We start from the raw sequence: 27,137 nt of genomic DNA, 5'->3' as shown, positions 1-27,137 counted from the left end.
GGTTGAAGGCCGCAGCGTGAAGACGGAAGATATCATCTCCCTGGCTGCTGACGGGGGGAGTGGGGGGGGGGGGTGAAGAACATGTAGAACTCGGCGTCTGCTCACGTTTCTCCCATTCAACATTTATGAGATGGTCGTGCGCCTGCGATAGGGAGATTTACTCTCACGCCTCTGTGTCACCTTCACCCGTCAGTGATTACACACGGGAAGACATCAGCTCCCTGGCTCTGTTGTGACGTGTTTTGCATTTCTACACACATGTACGGAACGAAAACCAGCCGTGTGTTACGTGGCTACATCTTGACATTGGGCAAAGACGACGACACAAAAAAAAACTGAGGGATAAAACGCAAGATTAATGTCCTTATCCGACGTTAACCTCAGAAAACGAAGAGATAAAAAGAAAAGCATTGTGGGTCGTGCGACACGGGCGTGACTGGTTGGGTGTGTGGAATCCGTTGTCAGACAAACATCCCGTAGGAACAGAGTGCATCATCTCACCAGTAGCTGTGGCACCTGACATAACCACCACGTTATACTAGCATGTGCCTGAACACCAACATGAGCAGTGACCTGGAAAGGATTAGAACAAACGCCTTTTATGAGGACTGCCCCAGTGCATTCATTGTCAGAATGTCCATGGTCGGTGGAAAAAATATGGACAAATTATTTGAAAAAATATATTCGATTTTTAACACAACCTCGACGGATAGGGGACAGGGAGACAGCGGAGGCGTGCGAAAATAGGGAAGGGTACAGGGTCGATAAAGACAGAGAACTACCGCTCTTTTATCGTTTGTTTATTCTTAATCTTCCTTTCTCTTTTTTAAAAACGTTTTATACTGTTCCAAGTACATGTGAAGATAACGTATCTGTATACAATGTTTTGGCTCGATAAAAACATTTGAAATGATAACACAATCTAATTCAAAACAGATACCAATGTGGAATAGAAGAAACAGAGACGGGCAGGAGAGAAAATGCAGTTTGAAAACCCACTTTCCATCTGTATGCTTTTCACACCACAGCACGCTCACACACACCTAGCGAGCAGTGAAAAGGACTTGTGGGTGTTTCACTGGCTGCTCCTCAGGAATGGATTGGCTGTTTGCTTTATAGTCCATAGAGCCCTCTCACCTTCACATCCTGTTAAACACCAAGGTAGGGATGTGGACAGCCGATTAATCGATTAATCCATTTTTAACAGCCAGAAATAATGTCGGCTCTGTAGCACTATTAGTTGTTGTTTTTGGATTAATCATGCACAGAAAACAACAATGTCCTGAATATCATACTGACCAGAGGATGGATATGGCTGACCCTGTGCCTAGAGCAAAAAATTCAAAATTCCATCAATTGACTGACAAGTTGATTGCATGGCAAAAAAAAATGAAATGTGGCCAGGAACTGGAAGTGTCAACATGCTGCGTATTCCATCCTCCTTGCTTCTGTAGAAGCAGACAGATAACTCTGTGTGTGTGTGTGTGTGTGTGTGTGTGTGTGTGTGTGTGTGTGTGTGTGTGTGTGTGTGTGTGTGTGTGTGTGTGTGTGTGTGTGTGTGTGTGTGTGTGTGTGTGTGTGTGTGTGTGTGTGTGTGTGTGTGTGTGTGTGTGTGTGTGTGTGTGTGTGTGTGTGTGTGTGTGTGTGTGTGTGTGTGTGTGTGTGTGTGTGTGTGTGTGTGTGTGTGTGTGTGTGTGTGTGTGTGTGTGTGTGTGTGTGTGTGTGTGTGTGTGTGTGTGTGTGTGTGTGTGTGTGTGTGTGTGTGTGTGTGTGTGTGTGTGTGTGTGTGTGTGTGTGTGTGTGTGTGTGTGTGTGTGTGTGTGTGTGTGTGTGTGTGTGTGTGTGTGTGTGTGTGTGTGTGTGTGTGTGTGTGTGTGTGTGTGTGTGTGTGTGTGTGTGTGTGTGTGTGTGTGTGTGTGTGTGTGTGTGTGTGTGTGTGTGTGTGTGTGTGTGTGTGTGTGTGTGTGTGTGTGTGTGTGTGTGTGTGTGTGTGTGTGTGTGTGTGTGTGTGTGTGTGTGTGTGTGTGTGTGTGTGTGTGTGTGTGTGTGTGTGTGTGTGTGTGTGTGTGTGTGGTTAGTTCTTTGTCACCTGAACAGCTGGGAGACATGACCTTCCATGTAGCATCATTATCTGCCACTCACATGAAGCCTGTGCTGTATTCTCACCACCCCTTCCATATGGTTCTCCTCTAGCTAGCCTAGCACACCGCTGATGATCATCTCATTACTATTCACTTCCGCAAGAGCCAGAGGGGGGGTTTCAGCAGTGTGGTTACAGAGAAGTATTATTGCTTTCCTTCATGAAAGTAGTCCTCTCCCCCTGCCTAGAGCTCTCGGAGGCCTGCTTGCCGCCCATTGTTTGGGGAAATGAGGGGTTCCATCGTTACTGGGCTAATGTAGTCACTGAGGGGTGGCTGGTGGTGCCAGGGTGTTCAGAGCCCTCTCTCACTAACATATGCAGGCTGGGGGGCTTCAGGGCTCTTCTGTGGGTCTCCTGTGGTCTGATTAGACCAGTCTGTTGCTCCCCTGCCAGACTGGAGCTGACTTCCTCTCTAAATTACCTCATCCTCCTCTCCCTGCCTCCCTCCCTTCCTGGAGAACGTGTTTAGTGTCTGTGTGTTTTTTTCATAGAAAATGTATATATTTATTTCAGATACTGTAGTAGTGGAAGATATTATCCTCATTTCCAGTGAAGTAGCTGCCATCTTGTTGTGAATTTTTTTGTTTATCCCACCCCTTCGTCACCCGACGTTGATGACGCTGATGGTTCAGAATCAGAATCAGAATCAGAATCAGAAGACTTTATTGCCATGACATGTAAACATGTTAGGAATTTGGTTTGGGACAATGGAGCACGGTTTACAGCAGGACAGGTGCAAGACAGGACAAGACAGTGCAAACCAACATCAAAGTGCAAGAGTCATAATTAATATAAATATAAAGTGCAGAGATCAAGTGTTCAAGTGTCCATATCCAGACAGTCCAAAGCTCTCTGGGTGGGGGTGGAGGGAGGGTAGATAGATAGGGGTCGATCAGGGGGGGGGGGGGGGGGGGGCAGCGGCATTTAGGAGCCGGATGGCTGTGGGGAAAAAGCTGTGTGCATATCGGGCCTTGACAGTTTTTAGGGACCGCACCCTCCTGCCTGAGGGGAGCGGGGCGAAGAGACCGTGTCCTGGGTGTGAGGGGTCAGCCATGATCTTCCTGGCCCTCCCCAAAGCCCTACTTTTAATTAGGGCCTCAAGGGGGGGCAAAGGGCAGCCAATCACCCTCTCCGCCGAGCGTATCACCCGCTGCAGCTTGGCCTTGTCCTTGGCCGCTGCAGCGGGGAACCAGATGATGATGGCGGAGGTGACGATGGACTCAATGATGGCCTGATGAAGTTCACCAGTGTGGTCTTTGGAAGGTGGAATTTCCTGAGCTGCCTCAGGAAAAACAGTCTCTTCTGGGCCTTTTTTGTGAGAGCGTCGATGTTGGGCCCCCACTTCAAGTCCCGAGAGACTGTCACCCCAAGTCCCGATTTCCGGTTACACTGGTATGAACTGCGGGCTGGTTCGCCAGACAGCACCAAGGTTCGGAGGTTCCGGAACAGGAACAGGAACGGTTCCTTGGCGGTGTGAAAGCCCTATCTGTCAGGTATGTCAGGTTTCCAGTTGACAGATGTCCTACCTGCCATGTACTGGTTGAGCCTGTAATAACGGGTGGTGAATAAGCCTGCAGTGTGTGGCTCTGCATGACTGTCCTCTGAGCCTGTCTGTCACAGAGCACCGAGAGATTCATCCAGAAAAAGGAATAAAATCCTGGTTGCACTGCTTTCTCTCCCTCCTTCTATCCTTCCTACCCTTCTGGTTCTATAGCCAACCTTCTCTCCTTCTTCAGCTCTTCCAGGGATAAAGACGGGGCCTGGGGCCTGATGCCGCTGCCTCTCCCGGGAGAGGACCAACTAGCTGAAACACTTCTCTAGCTACCCCCTAGAACTACAGCACCGTCTCTGACCAGTGGGAAACCCTCCAATCCCACATGACAGTCTGACTCTCAGACTCCTTAACCCTGACCCAGTCTGACACTCAAGACTCCTTAACCCTGACCCAGTCTGACACTCAAGACTCCTTAACCCTGACCCAGTCTGACACTCAAGACTCCTTAACCCTGACCCAGTCTGACACTCAAGACTCCTTAACCCTGACCCAGTCTAATTACATTTAATTGCGTTGTGGATAGGCACGCCCCTTTTAAAACCACTAGGATAAAAAATAGAGTAGTGCCGTGGTTTACTCATGAGCTATCTACCCTCTTTAATAACAGAAATAGTGCCTGGTCCCGTGCCAGACGTACTGGTGTCCCCCAACACTGGCTGTACTTCAGGCAGCTCAGAAACAAGTGCACTTCAGCTGTAAGGAAGGCTAAATCCGAATATTTCCTGAATCTGATAACCACCTCATACTCTAACCCTGCCAAATTCTGGAATGCAAAATTTGACTAAAAATCGTCCTTCCAGTGCTCTCTGCCCCTTAGTATTAATGTAAATGACTCTGCGATCTCTGATCCTAGCGACATTCGCCTTGCTTTTAATAAACACTTCTCCGAAGCTGGTCACCTATTTGATAGGTTGTACCCTGGACACCCCTCTATGGTGGTTTCTGATGATACTGCCCTTGTGGACCGTGTCCCCCTCTTCACCTTTCAACCATTTACTTCCGCGGAGGTCCTCAAGGTTTTAGAAACTATTGACCCCAAATCATCCTCTAGTGAGGATAAACTAGACTCAGTTATCAGCGTTATCAGGATAAACTCAACTCAATTATCAGCGTGCCGCTAACTTACATTTTTAATCTTTCCATTTCCTCTGGTGTATTTCCGTTGGTCTGGAAGTCTGCGCGAGTCATTCCTTTACACAAAGGGGGTGATAGGGCTGATCCGGATAACTATCGACCGATCTCCACTCTCCCATGCCTGTCTAAAGTACTTGAGACCATGGTCAATTCTCAATTGAAACGCTTTCTATCAAGCCACTCAATTCTTAGTCCCCATCAATCCGGTTTCAGACCTATCCATAGTACCATCTCTGCTATCACACTTGTAACTCTTTGTCGACCTATCGAAGGCATTTGACACGGTCGATCACCACTGTCTTTTAGAACAGCTATCCGATATTGGATTGGATTTAGGAGCTTGTGCGTGGTTCCATGACTACCTTTCCCTCAGGCGTCAGTGTATAAAATCTTCACGTGGCAATTCGGATTTCATAACGGTTACAAAGGGTGTCCCTCAAGGTTCGGTGCTGGGCCCTGTACTTTTTACCATCTATATTAATGAACTGGTATCTTCGCTAACCGGTTGCCACGTCCATTTATATGCCGATGATACCATTCTTTATAGTACAGCAGATTCCCCACATGCTGCTACTATCAACTTTCAGCTAGCCTTTAACTCACTGCAAGACGCCCTCTCAAGGCATAAGCTAGTCCTCAACTCGAAGAAAACGAAATTCATGTCGTTTACTAGGGCTAGAAATGTGGACCTTACAAAGCTTCTTATATCCACAGTTGACGGCTCCTCCATTGAGAGAGTTACCGACTACAAATATCTTGGGCTGTGGTTGGATGAGAAGCTATCATTCAAAACGCATGTCGACGGCCTCGCCTCCAAACTTCGGCAAAAGGTGGGCTTTCTTTACCGTAATCGGTCTAGCTTCCCCTTGCTTTGTAGGAAGAGAGTTGTCAAGGCGGTATTCCTGTCCGTATTAGATTACGGTGATGTTATCTATAGGCATGCAGCTTCATCTACATTGAAACAATTGGACTCAGTCTATCACTCAGCTCTAAGGTTTATTACCGGGGACAGTTATGACACTCACCATTGCATACTTTATGACAAGGTTGGCTGGCCCTCTCTTTCTCTGAGGCGCAGTTACCACTGGAACTTGTTCGTTTTCAAGGCCATCTGTGGCAAGCTTCCTCCTTATATCTCATCTTTATTGGACCGGAGTCTTGGTACTTATGTGACCAGATCTAATAGTTGGCTTTCTTTTCGGGTTCCGTATGCGCGTTCAGACCTGGGTAAAACAGCCTTTTTTTATTGATGCCCCTAATACATGGAAGCAATGCAGCAAACTCTCCGGTTGGAGGTCCTCCCCTCTGCCTCTACCTTTAAACTCTTGGTGCAAAAACTGTATTCTACCGATTGCAATTGTTTTTAGTTTTTTTTCTTTTTTTCCCTTTAATCCTGTCTTGCTCACTGTTTGTGTGCCCTTGCTCACTGTTCTATTGTACACTCGACGTCACTGTAAATGAGGGTGACCTCAGTGCCTATCGAGTTTTTAAATAAAGGTTTGAAATGAAAAAGTCTGACACTCAAGACTCCTTAGGAGAAATTTAAATAATAATAATTTTGCCATTTAGCAGACGTTTTTAATCCAAAGCGATTTACAATTACGAATTACAGGGACATTCCCCCTGGAGTAACTGAGGGCTAAGTGCGTTACTCAAGGCACTAGTAGTGGTGTGGTTTCAGGCGGGATTTAAACCACAACCTTCTGATCACAAGTCCAACTCACTATCCACTAGACCACCACTAAAGCCAAGGTATGAACTAACTGTTCAGTTGGAGACTAGTCTATAGACCCATCTCTTCAGGCTGCACCTTAACTGTGACATCAACTACCCCCTTGCACTGTCTCTCCAGAGACACCTACACCCCCCCCCCCTATACTGTTTCTCCTGAGACATCTACTACCCCCCTGTCCTGTTTCCTGTGTCAATATATTAAAAAAAAAAAAATACAAATAAAAACCTCTTCCTTCTTCTAGCACGACGACTGCCAATGACCCCTGGTCTGAGCATGGAGTACTTTTCCTGCTATGAATAGTGGATTGATGATTCACTTACTTAGTCTAATGTATGTAAGTCACTTTGTAATAAGGCGTCTTAAAAAATTCCAAAAATCTGTAACTGTAACTGTAATAACATAACTATTATTTAGTCTATTATAACATTTAAAGTGAAAAGTAACCGGTTCTTGAGACAGGCTTGAAATAATGTAATGTAATTTTGTAACTGGACTACACTGCTACTCAAGTCTTTAGTAAACTCCAACAACTGAAGGTGTGGATCATGTACATTTCACGCTTTTCACATATTTCTTCAAATAATTTGTTCAAACAATCAATCAATAGATAGATGGCTCACAACTAGTTGATTAGTTGACTATATTTGTTCATTATCAGGGTCTATTTGGTCAAGTCTGTTATTTAACCTCTACTTTTCTAAACTCCTTCCCCAATCTATTCTAGGCTTACATGCTTTTGTGTTTGTACCTACCGTGTGCTGCTTCTGAAAAGATGAATACCCTTTCCTGGACTATAATTCAAAACAGAGTAACAGGAGGAATAGATACAGGGAGAATTTCACCACCTCCAATAGTCTGTAAACCAGACACACTAAACAAGCCGTGTTCAAGAGCCGATGAAGACATCACATCACAGTTAGGGAAGAGTAGAAAGGCAAAACAACGGCAACAGAGTTGTTATGTTGTGCCCTAGCTGACAAACGCTCGCCATTCTTCAAAAGGTTTCCTTCTCCCCGAACAGAAAATGTGTTTCACTGAAGAGAGAGGCCAAAAGGTTAGCGTTCAGCTGAGGTGGTGTCAACTTTGAGAACGGGGAATGTCATCTTTAAGGGGGGAAATCAAGCAGAGGATGTGTCAAAGCCCCCCCCCCCCCCCTCCACCCCCAATATGAAATACTATTCTATTTCTGTGCCCCCCGCTCCAAATCTCCCTGAACTGATCTAGTAGACACACAGGATGGCAGAGGAGAGAAATAATAGATGGCTCCTGATGGCGCCTGGATTAACTGAAGTATACGTTTGTTTCTTAATTATAGCATCTTAGCTCACTTTTGATTTGACTGTTCCAAACTGTTGATTTTAGCAGGTCTAGGCTGTTTCTAATAGATTGTATTTGATATTTCAGCCTCATAAAGGTTTCCCTGACATTAATTAGCGTATCTTTTGTCCTCATGTTGACAGACACCAATACCAGACTTCAAAGGCAAACGCAAAGGCGACAATTAATACTAGACATTGACAGCTCTCTTGTTTTTTTAATTTCTGAATGGGGACACCAACATGTACACAAATACCATTAAATCCATACTTAAAGCCTATAGTCAACTGTTTGATTTCAAATCAAAACAGTTTCACTGTCCCATTACTGACACATGGCACTGCATCTCAGCGCATATTTTAATGATTAGGAGTAGGGATGCCCCGATCGATCGGCTAGCAATCAGAATCGGACGATAATCAGTAAAATTATGAGATCGGGGAAATCGGATAATGCTTTCTAGTCGCCGATCACAACCGATCAATGACACAAACAACGTGGGCCAATTCATTGTCGCATGCTCATTAACCCAAACGAGCCACTCTCACATGCTTGCTAAACTAAAGTATGTCAGCGGTGGGTGTTTATTTTTATTTATAGTTATTTATGTATTAGCCTATTAGTATTAGGCTATTATTTGATCGGTATCGGCAGTATATCAGCTTAGAACTTCTATTTTCAGCTTTAAATGCTTGATTTTGACTGCAGGAGGTCTTTAATGTGTGGATCTCCTGGACAAATTGCGTCTGTGTGCTGGTGAGGCCTCATCTGGAGACTAGTCGAGGCGGTCCACTGATGGATGAACAGTGCTTACGGCTGCTGGCTTCTCCATTAAGTGGACCTACTTTTAGTTTTGAAACGGTCAGCCGTGCTAACCCACACAGCACACTGAACTGAACCACCGCCAATGAAAGAAGAGTCCAATTTAGAAGAGCGATGTCCACTTCAGTCGGCTGCGTGCCGACACAGCGACGTGACCGCTACGAGGCTATCCACCCCCCGCTGGTCTTTGCCTATGCGGTACACACACACCCTGACAGACACATACAACACACACACACACACACACACACACACACACACCCTGACAGACACATACAACACACACACACACACACACCCTGACAGACACATACAACACACACACACACACACACACACACACCCTGACAGACACATACAACACACACACACACACACACACCCTGACAGACACACACACACACACACACACACACACACACACACACACCCTGACACACACACACACAAAATCGCCTGCCAAGAACACAGAGGGCCACCTGCTACAGATAACTGGTGACATCATCAAACCGCTGCAACTTCATCGGGAGCAGCGGCAGCTCTGTCACCTCACCTCTAAGCTCTCTGGTGGGTGGTCATCCTGACAGACCTCACAGCCACGGTCGACATGAAGGAGAAGGCCACACTGAGATAAACACTGTACACTAGGGTTGGGCGGTAATACCTTAATACTATAGTGTGTGTGTGTGTGTGTGTGTGTGTGTGTGTGTGTGTGTGTGTGTTCTGACCTTTCTCCATGCTGCTGTTGGCCAGACTGAGGAGTTGAGGGGAGCGCTCCTCCAGAACCTGCTGGTGGAGAGACACGTACCGCAGGGTCCACCACGGCAGCAGCTACACACACACACACACACACACACACAGACACGCACACCACACACACACATACACACACCACACACACACCACACACACACCACACACACACAAAGAGAAACAGTGAGAAGAGACACAACCACAGAACAAGTGACAGAGTGTTTCAGTGGGTAAGTGAATGAAAGAGTAGAAATGAGGAAGCAGGTCAGATCAGGAGCATGTCAGTGAGAGAGCACTAGAGAGAAGGGGAGAGAGAGTGCTCGCATAGGGCAACAACAATACATACTAGATGGGGGTCACTCAAAGTACAAGGAAGTAGGTTATTAAAATAACTCTACTACTAGGGCTTGGACCAGGAGTATACTCTACACACAGACAATGGACCTATCGCTACGCCACGCCCCAAAATAGAAATAGAAAGTCACGGTTGGTCGGTCAGTCACTGTCAGTGAAGTGCTGTTTGTTTGTCTGAGTCTTCAAAGGGCTTACCGATAGGTCCATTGTGTAAAAAATGTACTTTTTTCCCTACTTAAGTACGTACATTAGCATTTTAACACTGATGGGTATGTTCACATAAGTGTTATAAACTATAATCTAATGATGGTTTAAAATTTAAATTCTGTTTGTAACCCATGTTTTAAGTCCCATGAAAATGATAATACGGGGTAACCACTTTCCAGTTAATCATTTTCGAAGATATTTGTATTTTGGTCATTTTAGTCTTAAATATATATTAAGACTATTTCAGATGCATATGCATTGATGAATCTAAGTCAATTACATAACACATTAGATATAAACTTTATTTTAGTGCAGACGAACATAACCTAACATGTTATTGACACTTTCCCGACACCATTTAAAAGCACACACTCTCACCATAACCCCAACCCTAGACCTAACCTTAGCCTCAACCCTAACCATAACAGGTTAGAACCCTAAGGAGGACATTAGTAGTACTACAATAATAACTACACTAATATGAGTGTGTGTAAAGTGTGACCGAACATCTCACTTTAACTAAAAACACTGCAGAGCATTTATGGAGCCATATGTTTGCTAATGTTACAGCTAGATAATGACACATAACTCTTAAAGGCACCGTATGCAATTGCGCCATCTCTTCACTGCAATTGGAATTGCAAAGATAATTCAAAATGTCCTCCAGTGTCTCCTCCTCCTCTCCCTCCCCATGCTCAACGCAAACTACTTCTACTACTATTTCACCCGGCAAATGTCTTAGTTAAAAAACCTTGAAACGTATCTGCACACGAATACGCCCTCGACACCACACGCTTGCTAACAGTTTTGTGATTGGGTCAGAATTTGCAGTGTGTCAATCAACTTTTGTTTTTGTTTAGTGACCAGGTTATCACAGAGTTTATAAATGTATCAATGTCTAATGTTAACATGCATTGTTAATGAGATGGATTATACAGCTATTGGCATGAGCGTAAACTCCTCGCAAACCGATTTGTCTTAACGTGAGGGCATGGTGAAATTGCATTTTGGGTATTCTTAAAGGAATCTAGGATCTGTTTTCGGCTGATTTGTTCGATCATGTCCCTGACTGTTATACATAATCATTGGGAATAAATGTATGTCTTATATTTCTCGGACTCGTCATCCATGTTCAGTGTTGCTTAGGTCTGCTTCCAGCACTGAGAACTGCTTGCAGCTCCCAGGCCGTACAGCAGGTAGCCACGCAATGAGCCACACACATGCAAGTCACAGCTTACAGCAGTGAGACTAGACTCCCAGAAACATCCAGAATATTTTGGAAAAGGACATTCGGGCAGAAGAGTAGGGTCTTGGCAGGTGCATTTTTGTTGTTAAAATTCAGGACCTTGGACGGTTAGCCAGTATGATATTTTCACCCTTTGATACACCAAAACTTCCAAAAAACATTTTCTGCTCTCTGAACCGAAACATGAAGTGGCAGCGGAAATAACAGCTTCCAGCCATGCAAGGGCTTCTTCTCTGTTCTCAATAATATCATGCATTCCGAAAGCTAGTAAAAAGCCCATTTGTGTGTCAGAGAGGATATCTCCGGTCTCATTTGCCATGCATGCCGCCTGCTCTCTGGCCTGTGTCGTCCGATGGTCCGTTAATTGTCTGTCTCGCAGAATCAATATTCCAGGCGTATGAGCACACGCACGCATACAGCCAGACAGTCTCATCAGCGGAGGGTGGGATGCAGAACGGCCCAGGGATGGAGGACTGGAGGATGGAGGAGTGGAGGGGTGGAGGAGTGGAGGGATGGGGGAGGGGTTTGAACATGTACTTGAGTACCTGGACTCCAAATCAATTAGTAAAAAAATCCTTTCTCGAAAATCTATTCTTTCTTAAAAGGTTTCATCTGGGGTGTCACTCCTTTTGGTTGCATCAAAACATCACACAGGCCGGAATAAACATGTTTGTAAAAAATCTAATGAATGTTCACTGCTGTGTGCCACTGGCGCCTCATATTATTACAATAGTGGATATTACAGTAGCCTATCCTCAGCCTGCACACAATGCCTAATTTCCACAAAGCTCAATATTACAGTGTGACAGTTGCCTTCTCAAACTCAGACCAACGGCTTATTTTCAAGATGGTTCATCTGTGGGCATCTGAAGGTTGGAACTAAAAATAGAATTTATAACAAGCTAATTAACCAAGTCCATTACAAGCATTTTATATACGACCTGTACCTTACCAAATACAATAAGTACTTGTAGGGCTCATGTTTTTAAATTCATGTAGCTAGGGGGGAGTGCACACTTAAGGGAAAATAATGTAGAATTCTAACTAAGGGTGCATTCACACCTAGCTTGGTGGTCCGAATCAGGGAGTGTTTCCCCCCCAAATTGGGTTTGTTTGGGCATATGTGAACACAGCAATCGCACTCTGATCTGGAGCAAATCAACCGGACCAAGTCCACCTAGAGAGGGTGGTCTCGGTCCGCTTGTAATCGCTCCACGGAGTGATTGGTTTGCAGTGAGAATGCATGTTACCCACACAAACCCAATACAACTCAATTGCTGTACCCTGCACTGACGACACTTCAACACACAATCAACTTTTGATTATCAAACACTGAAAATGGATGACGGGTCAAATATAAAACATACATTTATTCCCAATGATTATTTATAACAGTCATGGACATGATCGAACAATTCAGCAGAAAACAGATCCAAACAAAAGCAGATCCTAGATTCCTTTAAGAATACCCAAAATGCAATTTCACCATGCCCTCACGTTAAGACAAATCGGCTTGCGAGGAGTTTACGCTCATGCCAATAGCCGTATAATCCGTCTCATTAACAATGCATGTGAACGTTAGACATTGATGATGAATTGATAAACTCTGTGATAACCTGGTCACTATTATGTCGTTTTGTTTTAACAGAAAATGACAATAGAGAATCAACAACAGTTGATTGGCACACTGCAAAATCTGACCAATCACAAAACTGTTAGCAAGCACGTGGTGTTGAGGGGGCGTATTCAGAACGACAACAGACCTGAAGATCGTTTGCTCTGTCAAGATTGCAGTGTGAACCTGAACCTAACCAGGTCCAAGTGCAACACTGTAACATGTTATGAATCACAATAACAAATGCCACTGGTGGCAACTGCGTAAACATATCACAAATGTGCATTTGATAAGTAATCTAGCTAAGTAAGTAAGCTAGCTAATTATGATTGGAAATGAAGTAGTATCCAGTTGTGGAATTAGATTTAATAGTAGCGATATTCTGGGTCTGGGGCAGTTGTTATGCGTTGTGCGCTGCGGACTCTCTCCCTGCTGGACAGCTGTGGGAGATGGTGTGGGTGCTCCATTATAATATGCGTCTATATCACAAAATATATATATATATATATTTATACCAAATGATGCCATGTCCAGGTGGAAACTGCTGCCAATGTCACTCAATGTGTGTTGCTGTCCTGTTGTTTACTTTGCCTACTGTATGTTGTATGTATCGTCTCCGTTGCACTTGAAGCATGAAAGTACCATGCCCAAGACAAGTTTCCCCTCGGGGACAATAAAGTATAATCAATCAATCAATCAATCAAAAAAAGTACATTTGATAAGAAAGTAAGCTAGCTATGTAAGTAAGCTAGCTAACTATGATTGCAAATGAAGTATTTGGCTGATGTGATGTGGGTTAATCAGCCAACCAACTCCGTAACATCAGCGGAGCGAACCAAAAGTACCAAGTGAAAAACTCCTCGCTGTGATTGGTTAACTTGTTCCATGTGAAAACGTCCTGCGCCAGACATACGTAACCCTTCACGTGCCGGACCAGGCAATGTTCATGCCTCTGATCACACCTAAGCCTTCCCTGTAAATCCCATGGAATCACACAAGGTCCTGACCAGGGTAATTGCCTAAGCGAATTTCCCAGTAAATTCCGTTCACACATGCCCGTTACTAGGAAAGTTCTTATGTGTGAACGGGGTTATAGACCAGTCAGCTAGCTGTAATAATGATTGACACCTTGGCTTCAAATAAATTAAGAAGGGAGGAGGGGGAGAGAGAGAGAGAGAGAGAGGGAGATAGAGAGGGAGAGGGAGAGGGAGGGAGAGAGAGAGAGATGTGTACCATGTTCTTACCTGGAGGCTGTCCATCTTGGCTGAGCAGTTAACCAGCAGCACCCTGGCCAGCAGCAGAAGGAAGGGGTTCCCCACCAGGTTGTACACCGCCTCCCCGTCCAGGAGCAGGCTGCTGTGGAGGGCCTCTGTCAGGGCCTGGGGCTGGAGGGGAGAGGGGGGGGGACACAGACATTCATATAAGGTCCAAATAAAACGCTCATTTATTGTATTTGGTTCGACAATAATTGGAATGTAATAACTGCCTGAAGTCTACGACCCGTTAACCTGGTCCCCGGGCCAACGCCTGGAATAACCACGACGACTCAGACTGGAGTCGACCAGGTGCCACTCTAACACAGTCAACATGATCTCCTGAGGCCCACTATAACACAGTCAACATGGTCTCAGAGGCCTACCTTAACACTATCAACATGGTCTCCAGAGGCCCACTCTAACACAGTCAACATGGTCTCCAGGTGCCACATTAACACAGTCAACATCAGGGCTCGACATTAAGGCTTGTCCGCTTGTCCGGGACAAGTACATTTTATGTTTGGACAAGTGGACTTCCTCCTGCAGTTGTCCGATGGACAAGTCAAAACAAAAAAACAAATCAATATGTATTAATATCTGCAAACATTAATTCCTCCTTCTGATCTGAATAGTAAAAAAAAATAGCAAGCAAAGCGATGCCGCGCCTCATTCTCGCTATTTCAGTCTCTCGTAGTTCGTTATCGTCATAGTTCGTAAATTCGCTCAGAGCGCCAGAGCGCACACTGCGTTCAACGTCATAAAGAGACCAAGTAATTTGATTGGACAAAAGGCATTCCATGAGTGCTGATCAGATTCCAGAGCGAGTTTACGAACGCAGCCATAGTGTTGTGGGTCTCCTGTCACTAGTGCCATTCACGTGAACATGCGCATATTCGCTTCTTCTCAATGCCGCTTATTTTCATGTAGTTCGATGCGATCGTATATTTTAGGTTTGAAGTTTTAAGACCAGCACATCGCAATACGAACTTCAGAATGACACTAATGATAGATTTCTCAATTTGAATATAGGATACTATCCAAAGGCTAGCAAATAAGATTGCTTCCATTGGGGAGGGACTGTAGTTACAAAAAAAAATTGTAAATATTCCTAGATATTCATCCCTTTTGTGGCCAATCTTAATCTAAAAGGGTTAGGGTTTAACGTTTTTAAATAATTACAAAATATTGTTTAATGAATACATTTGAAAATTAAGGATACATCATTATCAAATCAATAGTAGTCAAATGTGTTATTTGCATACACATACACTCACTGGCCACTTCATTAGGCACACCTTGGGGTTGGACCCCCCTCTTTTGCCTTCAGAACTGCCTTAATTCTTCGTGGCATAGATTCAACAAGGTGCTGGAAACATTCCTCAGAGATTTTGGTCCATATTGACACTATAATATCACACAACAGCCCGTCTGGCACCAACAACCATGCCAGGTTCAAAGTCACTTAAATCACCTTTATTTCCCATTCTGATGTTGGTTTGAACTTCAGCAGATCGTCTTGACCATGTCTACATGCCTAAATGCATTGAGTTGCTGCCACATGATTGGCTGATTAGGTATTTGCGTTAACAAGCAGTTGAAAAGGTGTACCTAATGAAGTGGCCGGTGAGAGTATAATATATTATTATTCATATTATTGCTTTTTCAAAATCTTTGGATTTGGACAAGTAACTTGAGCTCTAGGACAAGTAAAAGATAAGTTCACTTGTCCGAAGGACAAGTACCTGAAAAAGCTTAATGTCAAGCCCTGGTCAACATGGTCTCCAGGTGCCACTTTAACACAGTCAACATGGTCTCCAGGTGCCACTTTAACACAGTCAACATGGTCTCCAGAAGCCCCAGACACAGGGACCACGCTTATGAGAGTCCTTTACATGACAGGACAGATAAATCACCACCTGGGCCGTTGGTAGACAGCACAATCAGCTGTTCCTCTGGGGTAATGTGGGTTTAAATCAGCCAATCAGAGCACTAGGAGGACGCTCTCCTCACCCCTGCATAGAGAACCCAGAGGGTTCATTATTGGGCTCTCCCCTCCTCCTCCTCCGCCTACCCCCCCCCCCCTTCCCTCACTCTACCTCCCCCTTCTCCTCCTCTCCTGTCGTCACTCGGTACATCCTCATTACCCAGAGCAAAGGGGGTGAGGAGGGGTCACCGGTCCACTCCATTCATCATACTGTGGAAGTGGGAGACATCATTGCAGCCAGACACACACACACTCCCTTCCCTCTTCATCACTATATCACCACACACACACACCCTCCCCTCGAAAACACACATTGATGCCCCACACACACACACACACACACACACACACACACACACACACACACACACACACACACACACACACCGACCGCCCTCTTCAACACTGCTGCACTGTCCTCTCATATCCAAAGCAGCTCCAAATGAACTGGCTCCCTAAACCACTGATAGTTGGGAAATGTTACCTCAGGGTGCAGTGGGTCAGAGGTGGGGGTGGGGGGGGGGGGGGGGGGGTGGCTGCAGATGCATTTCAACAAGCAGCGTGTGCGAGTGAAAAAGGAGGGAAACAGACTGAACGTATTGCCATACTCATTAGTCATGTGTTCCACACCAACCACTACACAAATACACTAACAAGGTTTCCTTGCACACAGCTTTGATACCTGTTCTAGTGCTGTATGTTGGTCTACTGTACTTCAAACATGTACTCACCACTTTCACACACAATACATACTGTATATCCTCTAGCCTAGCATACATTATGTATGGGTAACAATTATAATTTTAATCACACAAATTAGCCTACAAAGTGTCTTCTTTTAGCTTTATACCATCAGCAATTTTTAAATATACAAAAAAGAATATTTTAGGAAATGGTTTTGCAGGTGGTGGCCACAGACTATTTCTCTCTCCTTATCCTTCCTGACAGATTTTTCTCTAGTTTTGCATTTTGCTAGTGCCCTTGTCACTATTGGTAGCATGAGGCAGTACCTGCAGCCCTTCAGGCTGCACAGGTAGTCCAGCTCCAACAGGATGGCACCTCCATACGTGCCGTCGCAAGAAGGTTTGCTGTGTCTCCCAGCACAGTCTCAAGAGCGTGGAGGAGATACCAGGAGACGGGGCATTACACAAGAAGAGGACAGGGCCTTAGGGCAGTCCAGAAGGAACAGGAGGAGCACTGCCAGAGCCCGACAAAACGACCTCCAGTGGGCTACTCTTGTGCATGTTTCTGACCAAACTGTCTGACAGAACCCGACGTCCTCTAGTGGGACTTGTGCGTCAGCCCAGCACCGTGCGGCTCAATCGGCATTTGCCAGAGAACACCAGAACTGGCAGGTTCACCATTGGCGTCCCGTTCTCTTCACAGATGAGAGCAGGTTCACACTGAGCACGTGTGACAGACGTGAAAGAGTCTGGAGACGCCGTGGGGAACGTTATGCTGCCTGCAACATCATCCAGCGTGACCGGTTTGGCGTGTCAGTGATGGTCTGGGGAGGCATATCCTTGAAGTGTTCCTTTCATTTCTTTGCACAGTGCGTTTGGTCGACAATCCTTTGCAGACAAGTCTGCCATCCCTTGACCACAACAGACGTTGGGGATATTCTCTGCCAGACCTGTTGATTTGGCCACTCTAACACTTTTTGGCCCAGAACCGTTGGGATCATTGTTGTACTGTATGATGAAGCACCGGCCAATGAGATTGGAAACATTTGCTCGTTCTTCAGAAAACAAGAACATGTTCTTGGACAGCAGTTCCATCATCGATGAAGACAAGTGAGTCAGCCATACACGCCCAGGCCATAACACACAGATGAGGTGGTACGCTGTTTTTTTTTGGGGCAGTTGCTTTTTTCTCCACACTTCACACTTGCAATCACTGTGGTACAATGTTCATCCTTGTCTCATCTGTCCACAAGACCTGTTTCTTGAACTCTGCAGGCTCCTTTGGGTACTTTTTAAGCAAATGAATCTGGCCATCCAGTTTCTGTTGTTAACTAGTGGTTTACTCTACAGCAGCTCATGACAATATTAGGAGACCCACCTAGATGAAGAGCTCCCTCATAGGCTGAAAGTTCCATATCATGACTTTAAGAGGGGGAGGGTAGTAGTGATGTTACTGTACCTCTGTGAGAGATGTGAGCAAGGCCGGGGGCAGCAGGTCAGGGACGTGGACGCTGACAGGGGGACCCGTCCAGTTACTCTGGGCGAAGAGGTGCAGGCAGGCCACCGCCAAGGCCAGGAGGGCAGTCTCCCTGTGTGTGTGTGTGTGAGAGAGAGAGAGAGAGAGAGAGAGAGAGAGAGAGAGAGAGAGAGAGGGAGAGAGGGAGAGAGAGAGAGAGAGAGAGAGAGGAGAGAGAGAGAGAGAGAGAGAGAGAGAGAGAGGGAGAGAGGGAGAGAGGGAGAGAGAGAGAGAGAGAGAGAGAGAGAGAGAGAGGGAGAGGGAGAGAGGGAGAGAGGGAGAGAGAGAGCGAGAGAGATAGAGAGCGAGAGAGAGAGATTGTGAGGAATAAAAGAGAAAAGACGTGAGAGGCAGAACAAGGACAGAGACCGGAGGGGAAAGTACACAGAAAAAAAGAGACGACCGAGAAAAAACTGAAAAAAAATAAAATAATACAAAACAAAACCTGGGGGGAGCTGAGAGAGATACCAGACAACTAGACTGTGGACAATTCCTGTGGAAATTGTGAAGTGTGCTTGCCCCCCCCGGGCCACTCCACTGCATCCTCCGGCGAAGACCGCGTTTCTCTAGCTCACCCAGGGGCTGTACTAACTAGCGCTAGCTAACTAGTTACCGCTAGTTATCTAACTCCCCTGCACCCCCCGGCGAAGACCGCGTGTCTTTACGTCACCCAGAGGCCGAGCTGTGGCGTTTCGAATATCGCCCCATTCATTGTCTATGGGATTTTTTGTCCGCTAAACGGGGCATTGTGGATAAACCATATGTAAACTGGATAATTCCCGTACGAGCAACACGAGTTGGAAGGAGCAAATGTTGCTATAATAATAAATAAAGAAGAAGAAAACGTACAATACTAGTATTGTATAAATACTATAATTAAGTATAAACACTTAATTAAGATAACTACCTTTTACTACCTCAGCACTGCAAATCAGTACCAGCCAGTGTGGCATCTACTTTTTTTCTACCCCCCCACCCCTCCCCCCTAATACATCAGGTATCGTTATTGTAGCGTGACGCCACATCACCTGAACAGTTCTAGATTTTTTTTTCAATGTCAGAAAAACACTCCATTGCTGCTTTGAGTGGTATTACAACCTATTCAAAAGTCGGTTAGACCGTTGGCTTTCATTGGAGGGCTAATTTTAGGAGGTACTTATCCGAAGCCCTGGTCTGTTGAAAACATACAGGGCAATAATTAGTTTTAGGCCCTTGCACCAAATTAGTTTTGGCCTTGAAGCCACACTGCATGATAATGGAAATGAGGTTAATGAGACTGATTCAAGAGGACACCTGGGCTGCTTGGAGTGCAGACTGACTAGGAGAGGAGCTTTTCCTCAAGTCCACACATGTCTACTTCTCCACAGGGATTACAAAAGCATAGGATTGGTGTAAGCACAGGCTCTTACTCCACTCCCTTTTAGAACTATATGGGGGAGTGCACAAGTGCACACTTCAGAATGGAGAAACGGGATGCAGAACTTGGACAATAGTACTGCCCCTGCTTCCAGTAAGCCCTCCTACCCCAGCCCCTTCCTCTACCACTGGGCCTGCCCTACCAGTCACTCCCCCAGCCCCTTCCTCTACCACTGGTCTTGCCCTACCAGTCACTACCCCAGCCCCTACCCTTACCCTAGTCTCTACCCCTGCCCCAGTCCTTACCCCTGACCATACCCTAGCTCCTAGGGATAGATGGATGGAAAGAGGGAGGGAGGGAGGGAGGGATCGATGGACGGAGGATGGAAGAGACCAGATTCAGAGATGATGACATGTGCTGACAGACATTCGCCTACAGACACCCCCCCCACAGGAGAGAGAAGGGAGATGTTAAGCTCTACTTATTAAAGATGAATAATTCATAGAGGTAGGGTTAGCGTTAAGGCTCAGTGGTAAAGCTCAGTTCCTTTCAGCGAGAATATTGCCACACCGGCTCTTCATCCCCTTCAATAAAGGTCTGCGTGTCGCGCATCGTCAAGGCTTAAACATAATCACTGGTCCAGTACACCACTCTGAGACAGGTCATCTACACCTCTGCTGAGTGTGAATTATGTGCTAAATCATAGCATGTCATTACACCGAGATGAAGTCCCACAGGAAGTTATCAGTTGGGGCTGAGATGACTTCATTTGTATGGAACAACATAGAGTAGTTTCCACCCAAACTATTTCAAGGATCATTATACAACAGTTAGTTCCGACCAAGTCATTTGATTGGACAAGAGGCATTCCACGAGTGCCGATATAGAGTATAACAGCACTGGGACTTTTAACAATATGTATCACTCCGCCGCACAGGTGTTCTATTGTTTGTGTTCAGGTGACTAGGCAACAGTCCAGTTGAAGTTCAGTTGCGGAACAATTTTTTGTTGGCGGAGCCAAAATAAATAATTTAAATTAAACAAACAAATCATAATCTGTTATGGGCACTGTAGAACTGTTGTATAAAAGCAATATCACACTCGAGGTCGTGCTGTTATACTGAATATCAGCACGGCTGTGATTGTCTTCGGGAACTCGGCCTGCGGCCTCGACCGAACCTACGACCGAATCACAGCCGTGCTGATATTCAGTATAACAGCGCTCCCTCTCGTGTGATATTGCTTAATTGACATGTGATATGGCCTACCGTATGGCATTCTGTCTCTCACCTGTCAGCCTTCTCATCCTCAGTGCTGTCAGTCAGGTAGGCCAGCGCCCGGCTCTCCAGGTAGGCCTCCAGGCTCTCTCCGTGGTCCCTGTCTCCATGGTCACTGTCGCCATGGTAACCGTCTCCTCCTCCCAGTAGGTCCAGGACCTGAGGGCTCAGCAGCACGGCCTCAAAGCTCCCCTCCAACAGGGACTGGAGCAGAGGCCCCGCCTCTGAGACAGGAAGAAGGAAGCAGCCGTGAGGTTGTCTGAGCTACACTTCTCTCCATGGGTCCAATAGAGACATTCTCTATATAGCCTACCCAGATAATACTGACATAAAACGACCTTGGTATTAGTTTTTTTTTTATAAAAAGGTATCAAAACCTTTAACAAGACTATCTAGTTAAAAACCTGTCATGGTTGTCCCTCAGTCCTGCAACAGTCTTCCACACTTTCTTTCAATTTCTCCTCCTTCCCGTCCCTAAACTATTACCAGAGAACATGAAGCATTCTGGGTGGAAAACTACGCCTCACTCCGACGCCATCAGGACCTCCACAACATTAGTAATCTATTAGGCAGATGGGCCTATTTGAACACTTCTCCAGAGACTGTTGTGTTTGGTGTGTGTGTGTGTGTGTGTGTGTGTGTGTGTGTGTGTGTGTGTGTGTTTCAGCTTCTGGCAGTGGGACAGGCATTGCTAAAAGCTGGTGACGGGGTGTTGATTGCTGGAGCTATGAGACGTCTCTAGGCCTGGTGTAATTGCGTTGGTTGGGTGCTTGGCTTTCATTAGCTCTTTATTTGCATAGGGAGGCTGGCTGGGACCATTAGCATTGATTGCATTGTGCTCCCATGGTGGGAGTGAGGGATGGAAGAGAGAGAGAGGGAGGGGGAGAGAGAGAGAGAAGGAGAGAGAGAAAGAAAGAGAGAGAGAGAGAGAGAGAGAGAAAGAGAGAGAGAGAGAAAGAGAGAGAAAGAGAGAGAGAGAAAGAAAGAAAGAGAGAGAGAGAGAGCAGGGGGAGAGAAAGAAGGCGGGTGTAGCGGAGCATAACATTAGCTTACTCTAAACAACTTCCACTAGGACCACACTTCATTCACACAAACTGACATCCAATTCAGTTCCTGCCTAACGGCCAAGCTCCACCATGGCCATCGAGCGTTGCGTCAGCGTTGCGTCTAATGTGCGTTGCGTCCGAAATTGGGATCAAATGCATTGTAATCAATGAAAGGTGCTCCACCTGCTGCGTTGCGTCAGCGTTGCGTTGCGTCAGCGTTGCGTCCGATGGCTGCGTCCAAAGTAGACATTCAAAAAAGTTAGATTTTTGACGGTGGACGCAGACGTCACAATGAGACCAATTGTACCACGTGGTACCACGGACAGCTCCAAGTACGACATTCAGCTCTATGTCAATACAACCCAACTTGTGTCCTCAATAAGTTTATTAAAACCACTAGCAGATGTGGATAAATTAAGCTATACGTACCCATAATTGATGAAAGAGATGTTGTAAGAGAATGTAGGTGCTCTCCTGATCCAGAAATTCCCGCTATGAACGTCTCTGTTAATAACCTCGCGCTTCGCGGGCTCCTCGCGCTCGGTGGAGCATATGACAGTATGACAATTCCTACTTGACTGGGGTCACACTTTATTCCCTTATAGATGATCCACAGCTGCTCAAACTATCAACTGCAACTCTGTTGATATGTAACTAGATTTATGGTTAAGGATAGGGTTAGATTTAAGGTTAGGGCAAGGTTTAGGATTAGTGGTTAGTTAGTTGAAATGTTGTTGACAGTTAGTTGAACATCTACTGAACTAGCAACTATCTATTTGGGAATATGTAGATAAAATATTACCCTGATTGGAAAATGTTCTGTATGATGTTGTTATTGTTGTGGACATATTGCAGTCAAGGGTGAAATTACTCCCGTATACAAAAATGCCAGTGGAGCTAGAGTAGAACGTTGACGTTGACGCAACGTTGACGCAACGTTGACGCAACGCAGTAGGTGGAGCTTGGACAACGGGAAGTTGACGCAACGCCGATGGCGAGTTGACGCAACGCAACAGGTGGAGCTTGGCCGTAAGTAATCAGACAATGAAGCATTCTTTCTTCTTTTGGCTAAAGTTTGGATTTTAAGCTTCTAAGCTTTTATTTGATGGTATTTGTGTGTGTACACATATTGGTTTCACCATTCAGAAATGTCAACACTTTCTATGCATAGTACTATGCAAAATGATGGGAAAGATGTATAAAATGTCCAAATGCAGCACTCATGTCATCACGTATGCATGAACTAAGTCTGTGACCCATTGACACTGACTGGGTCTGTTCTCTGGTGAAGCTCGACCAGGCACGTCCTGCAGCCATGACAGGTTGTAGTCTAATAAAGACTTCCTTGGTTTCCATTGACACAGTCCTCATGTCGACAGACATCAACAGCAGACTCCAAAGGCAAATCCAACGCCTAGAATCAATACTCGACATTGACATTGACAGATCTCTTATGCCTGCACAAATGATGTAATAGAACACACTTCACTTAGCAGAAGCACCCGTCAAGCCAATTGTCCCCATTACTTTCGGTTACCCTCACATAGTGAGACTATGCATAAAAGGTGTTTGTTCATCTCCGAACGGTGAAACCAATATGCATATGCACACAAATACCCTCGAATAAAAGCTGATGATCTCGACATTAACGTCACGGTAATTGTTTGATTTCAAAGCCGAAAAGAACAGAAAATGCATCACTGTCCCATTACTTATGCAGTGCACTGTACATGAAAAATGAAGACGGATGACATATTTTTCATCCAAAACAATAACAACGCTGCTGTGAGCACATTTCATACTCTGGAAAAATAGGACACCGATCCTAAAAACCATCTCGGATGTGTTTGCGTTTCAATAACACTGTGCCAGTGTCAGTTCAAATGAGTTCTGAGAGAATCACTTCAATAGCATATGACAGGCTCTCTCGTCGTCGCTGAATAAAATGTCAACCATTTTTTAGATGCCTATCATTAACACCAAACACAGACATTAAAAGGAGAACTGTGTTAGCACTTGCCATTGATTTCCCCCTTCTCCCATACGATTGCTGGTGGGCTTTAATAGGCAATCGCTGCCTGGCAGCCTAGGAGGTGTGGAGATATTTCACTTCTCTACAGTTCTAATGAAACCCAGGGGCTAAAGTAATGGCAGAGGCAAGGGACGGAGAAAGGGAGGGAGGGAGGGAGGGAAGGAGGGGGGGAGAGAGAGGGAGGAAGGGAGGGAGAGAGAGAGGGACAGAGAGAGGGAACGGGAGAAGGAGGGAGGGAGGCATGAAGAGGGAGAGCCGGCTTGGTATTATGAGGGGTACAATAAAACCACAAGGTATGGCTTCAGCACCATTAGTAACATTTCAGCTACTGTTCGGGTTTGTCAAGGAACAGCAATTAATGGAACACAGCCTAATAGTGGTGGAGGACAACAAATTAGTCTGTGATTCATTAGTTTTCACAACGAGCAGTCATTAGTGTCAGGCATGCCCATATGGAGGGGTTTATACCCACTGAAATAGTGTGAATATTAGTGGTGTAAATTATCGCAGTTTCCTAATCCAATATATTTTGAAGACCTACCAAGTCCCAACTCATATTTACGACCTACCATCTCATATCTAAGACTTTTTAAGGCCCTGCGGGAACCCTGTAATACTGGGTAGGGCCTCCCTTTGCTCTCAAAATAGACTAAATTCTTTGTGACCTGATTCCACAAGATGTTGGAATCAATGCCACGTAGCAAACACTAAGGCGTCAGACATGTAATCGCAGGGTCCCCGGTTCAATTCCGGCCATCCTGCATGTCATCCCTCCTCTCTCTCACCCGTCCTTCCTGTCAATCTCTACTGTCTCTATCGAATAAAGCATGCCACCCAGCTTACCCTAATCCTCCCAACCCTCCCCTCCCTCAATACCGTCATAAAACTGTCATAAATTGCTATATATAATAAACGCCTTAAGAGTGTTTGTCCAGCAACACCGTCTGTGTGGTTGAAGATGCTGTGAATGTGATGACAGAGCTTAAAACAAAAACAAATCATAAAACATTGGAAAGAATGCATTTTAACATGCAAATACTAGCACCTATGACATAGGCCTCTGTTGACCTTCCATTAGCTGAATTACCTTCCGAAACATCCTTGATTTTGATGTTATCAAGTAAAACAATCCATGGAGTGAAATTAGTAATGGTCCTTATTGCTTTATTCATGATGAGCTACAGTCTGGGGATTCTCTCACTAACAGTGACACTCACCGAGAGAACACAAACCAAACCAGATGACATTTCGATATGTTCTATCTTGCATCTGACAAGACAAGCTCTCAACAAACACCACTTTATAAGATCACATAATGCTTCTACAATGGAAAGTCGGTCAATCTTCTCTAGCTGACATCCCATATAATGTAAACAGTGCTGCGGCATGTCAAGTCACATTACCATCCCATCGGGGCGATGCCTCCCCACACTGTCACACAGAGGTTTGACCAAACACAAACAGACGACCACAATATGCGGCTGTATGGAAGATGAATTAATAAAAACCAGTCTGCGAAAAAAAATCGCAACAATTATTTTTCTAATCAGTAGACATACGGTATGAGTGGCGATCGGTGCAGCAGCTCTGCAAACCAACTTGCTGACTGTGAACCATCACTTCAGATTCCTGTCTGCAGAACTAGTAGGGACACAAATGTCCATCCGTCATCATCCCAAAACATTGCGGTTTGACCTGACCAGTTCAGTCACATCCTCACCTGAGGTTTGACCTGACCAGTCCAGTCACATCCTCACCTGAGGTTTGACCCGACCAGTTCAGTCACATCCTCACCTGAGGTTTGACCTGACCAGTTCAGTCACATCCTCACCTGAGGTTTGACCTGACCAGTTCAGTCACATCCTCACCTGAGGTTTGACCTGACCAGTTCAGTCACATCCTCACCTGAGGTGAGGTTTGGTGCCTGGGTGAACGGGGTTCGAGCCGTCGTCTATCTGACACCCGTGTTTTCGAGCTGATGATTCAACGCGACAACGTCTACTCAGTAGCATGTCGTGACGTTAGAATTATACGGTTATATCTCCATTTTTGTAAAAATTTAGTTTTTTACATAATCTGATCCATTAGGTGTTTATTAATGCCTGTGTGGTGTTGTTTTTAAAATGTTGGACATTTTTGAGTTAGTAATTCATAAAATACAAAGGTTCCATCTCACAAAACATAATGTTGGAATGTAAAAACGTTGACGCTCAATATCTCTGAACTGCCCTAAACGGAGATAGAACCTTATAATTCTAAGCTCACTAAATATCTACATTAAAATAAAGTGTTCTGTAACGTGCTGCTACCAGTTAGCTTGCTAGTCTCATGTGACATTATTACTACACCTAACAACAAGGTATCTATCTACCATGCACATGTTAGCTAAAAAAGCGATGATATTAGTAAATCGATCAACCAATCGTTTTAGCGACACTACGGGCTAACTTGCTTACAGTTGTCATACCATTATAAACATTCAGATTTCATAAACGACAGACAGGCATGACTCAGGCTGTGGCTGACATCTCCTCTGCCTGGCGACAAGTCGTGATGTTAGAATTATAAGGTTATATCTCAAAAAAAAAAAAAAACATAATCTGATCCATTAGGTGTTTATTAATGCCTGTGTGGTGTTATTTTTTTAAATGTTGACATTTTTGAGTTAGTAATTCATAAAATACAAAGGTCCCTTCTCACAAAACATAATGGAATGTCAAAACTTTGACGCTCAATATCTCTGAACTACCCTAAACGGAGATAGAACCTTATCATTCTAAACGGAGATAGAACCTTCTCATTCTAAACGGAGATAGAACCTTCTCATTCTAAACGGAGATAGAACCTTATCATTCTAAACGGAGATAGAACCTTATCATTCTAAACTCACCATAGTTCGTTAGCGAGCGGGCTAGCGTTAGCCGGGTAGACAGCTAGTATACAACCCCGAGGAGCTTCATCTCTTCTAACAGACGCATTCATTATGATTATATGTAATATGACCAGATAGTTCTGGTTCGCGAATACGTGCTCCTCCAGTCACGATGTCTCACCTGCAGAGCTGAAGATGTTCTGGTTCCATTCCGTTACCTCGCTTGGCTTCAGAAA

At 45.1% G+C, this 27,137-nt stretch overlaps 1 protein-coding gene across 1 annotated transcript in view; it reads right to left on the bottom strand.

Moving 5' to 3' along the window:
• The window catches only part of ttc27 (tetratricopeptide repeat domain 27), a gene marked incomplete at its 5' end in the record, with an annotated part of 103,410 nt that overhangs the window by 76,255 nt on the left and 18 nt on the right, over positions 1-27,137 (bottom strand). The window contains 5 exons of the mRNA XM_080550449.1: positions 9,432-9,534; positions 14,123-14,263; positions 18,261-18,390; positions 20,965-21,175; positions 27,083-27,137. The exon at positions 27,083-27,137 is cut by the window's right edge and continues 18 nt beyond it. Coding sequence (XP_080406575.1) covers positions 9,432-9,534; positions 14,123-14,263; positions 18,261-18,390; positions 20,965-21,175; positions 27,083-27,137 — 640 coding nt within the window. The remainder of the gene's footprint in view (positions 1-9,431; positions 9,535-14,122; positions 14,264-18,260; positions 18,391-20,964; positions 21,176-27,082) is intronic.

The sequence above is a fragment of the Nansenia antarctica genome, assembly GCF_963989245.1.
Source record: "Nansenia antarctica genome assembly, chromosome: 1".
Taxonomy (NCBI): Eukaryota; Metazoa; Chordata; class Actinopteri; order Argentiniformes; family Microstomatidae; genus Nansenia; species Nansenia antarctica.
This window is presented reverse-complemented; position numbering and strand designations above follow the sequence as displayed.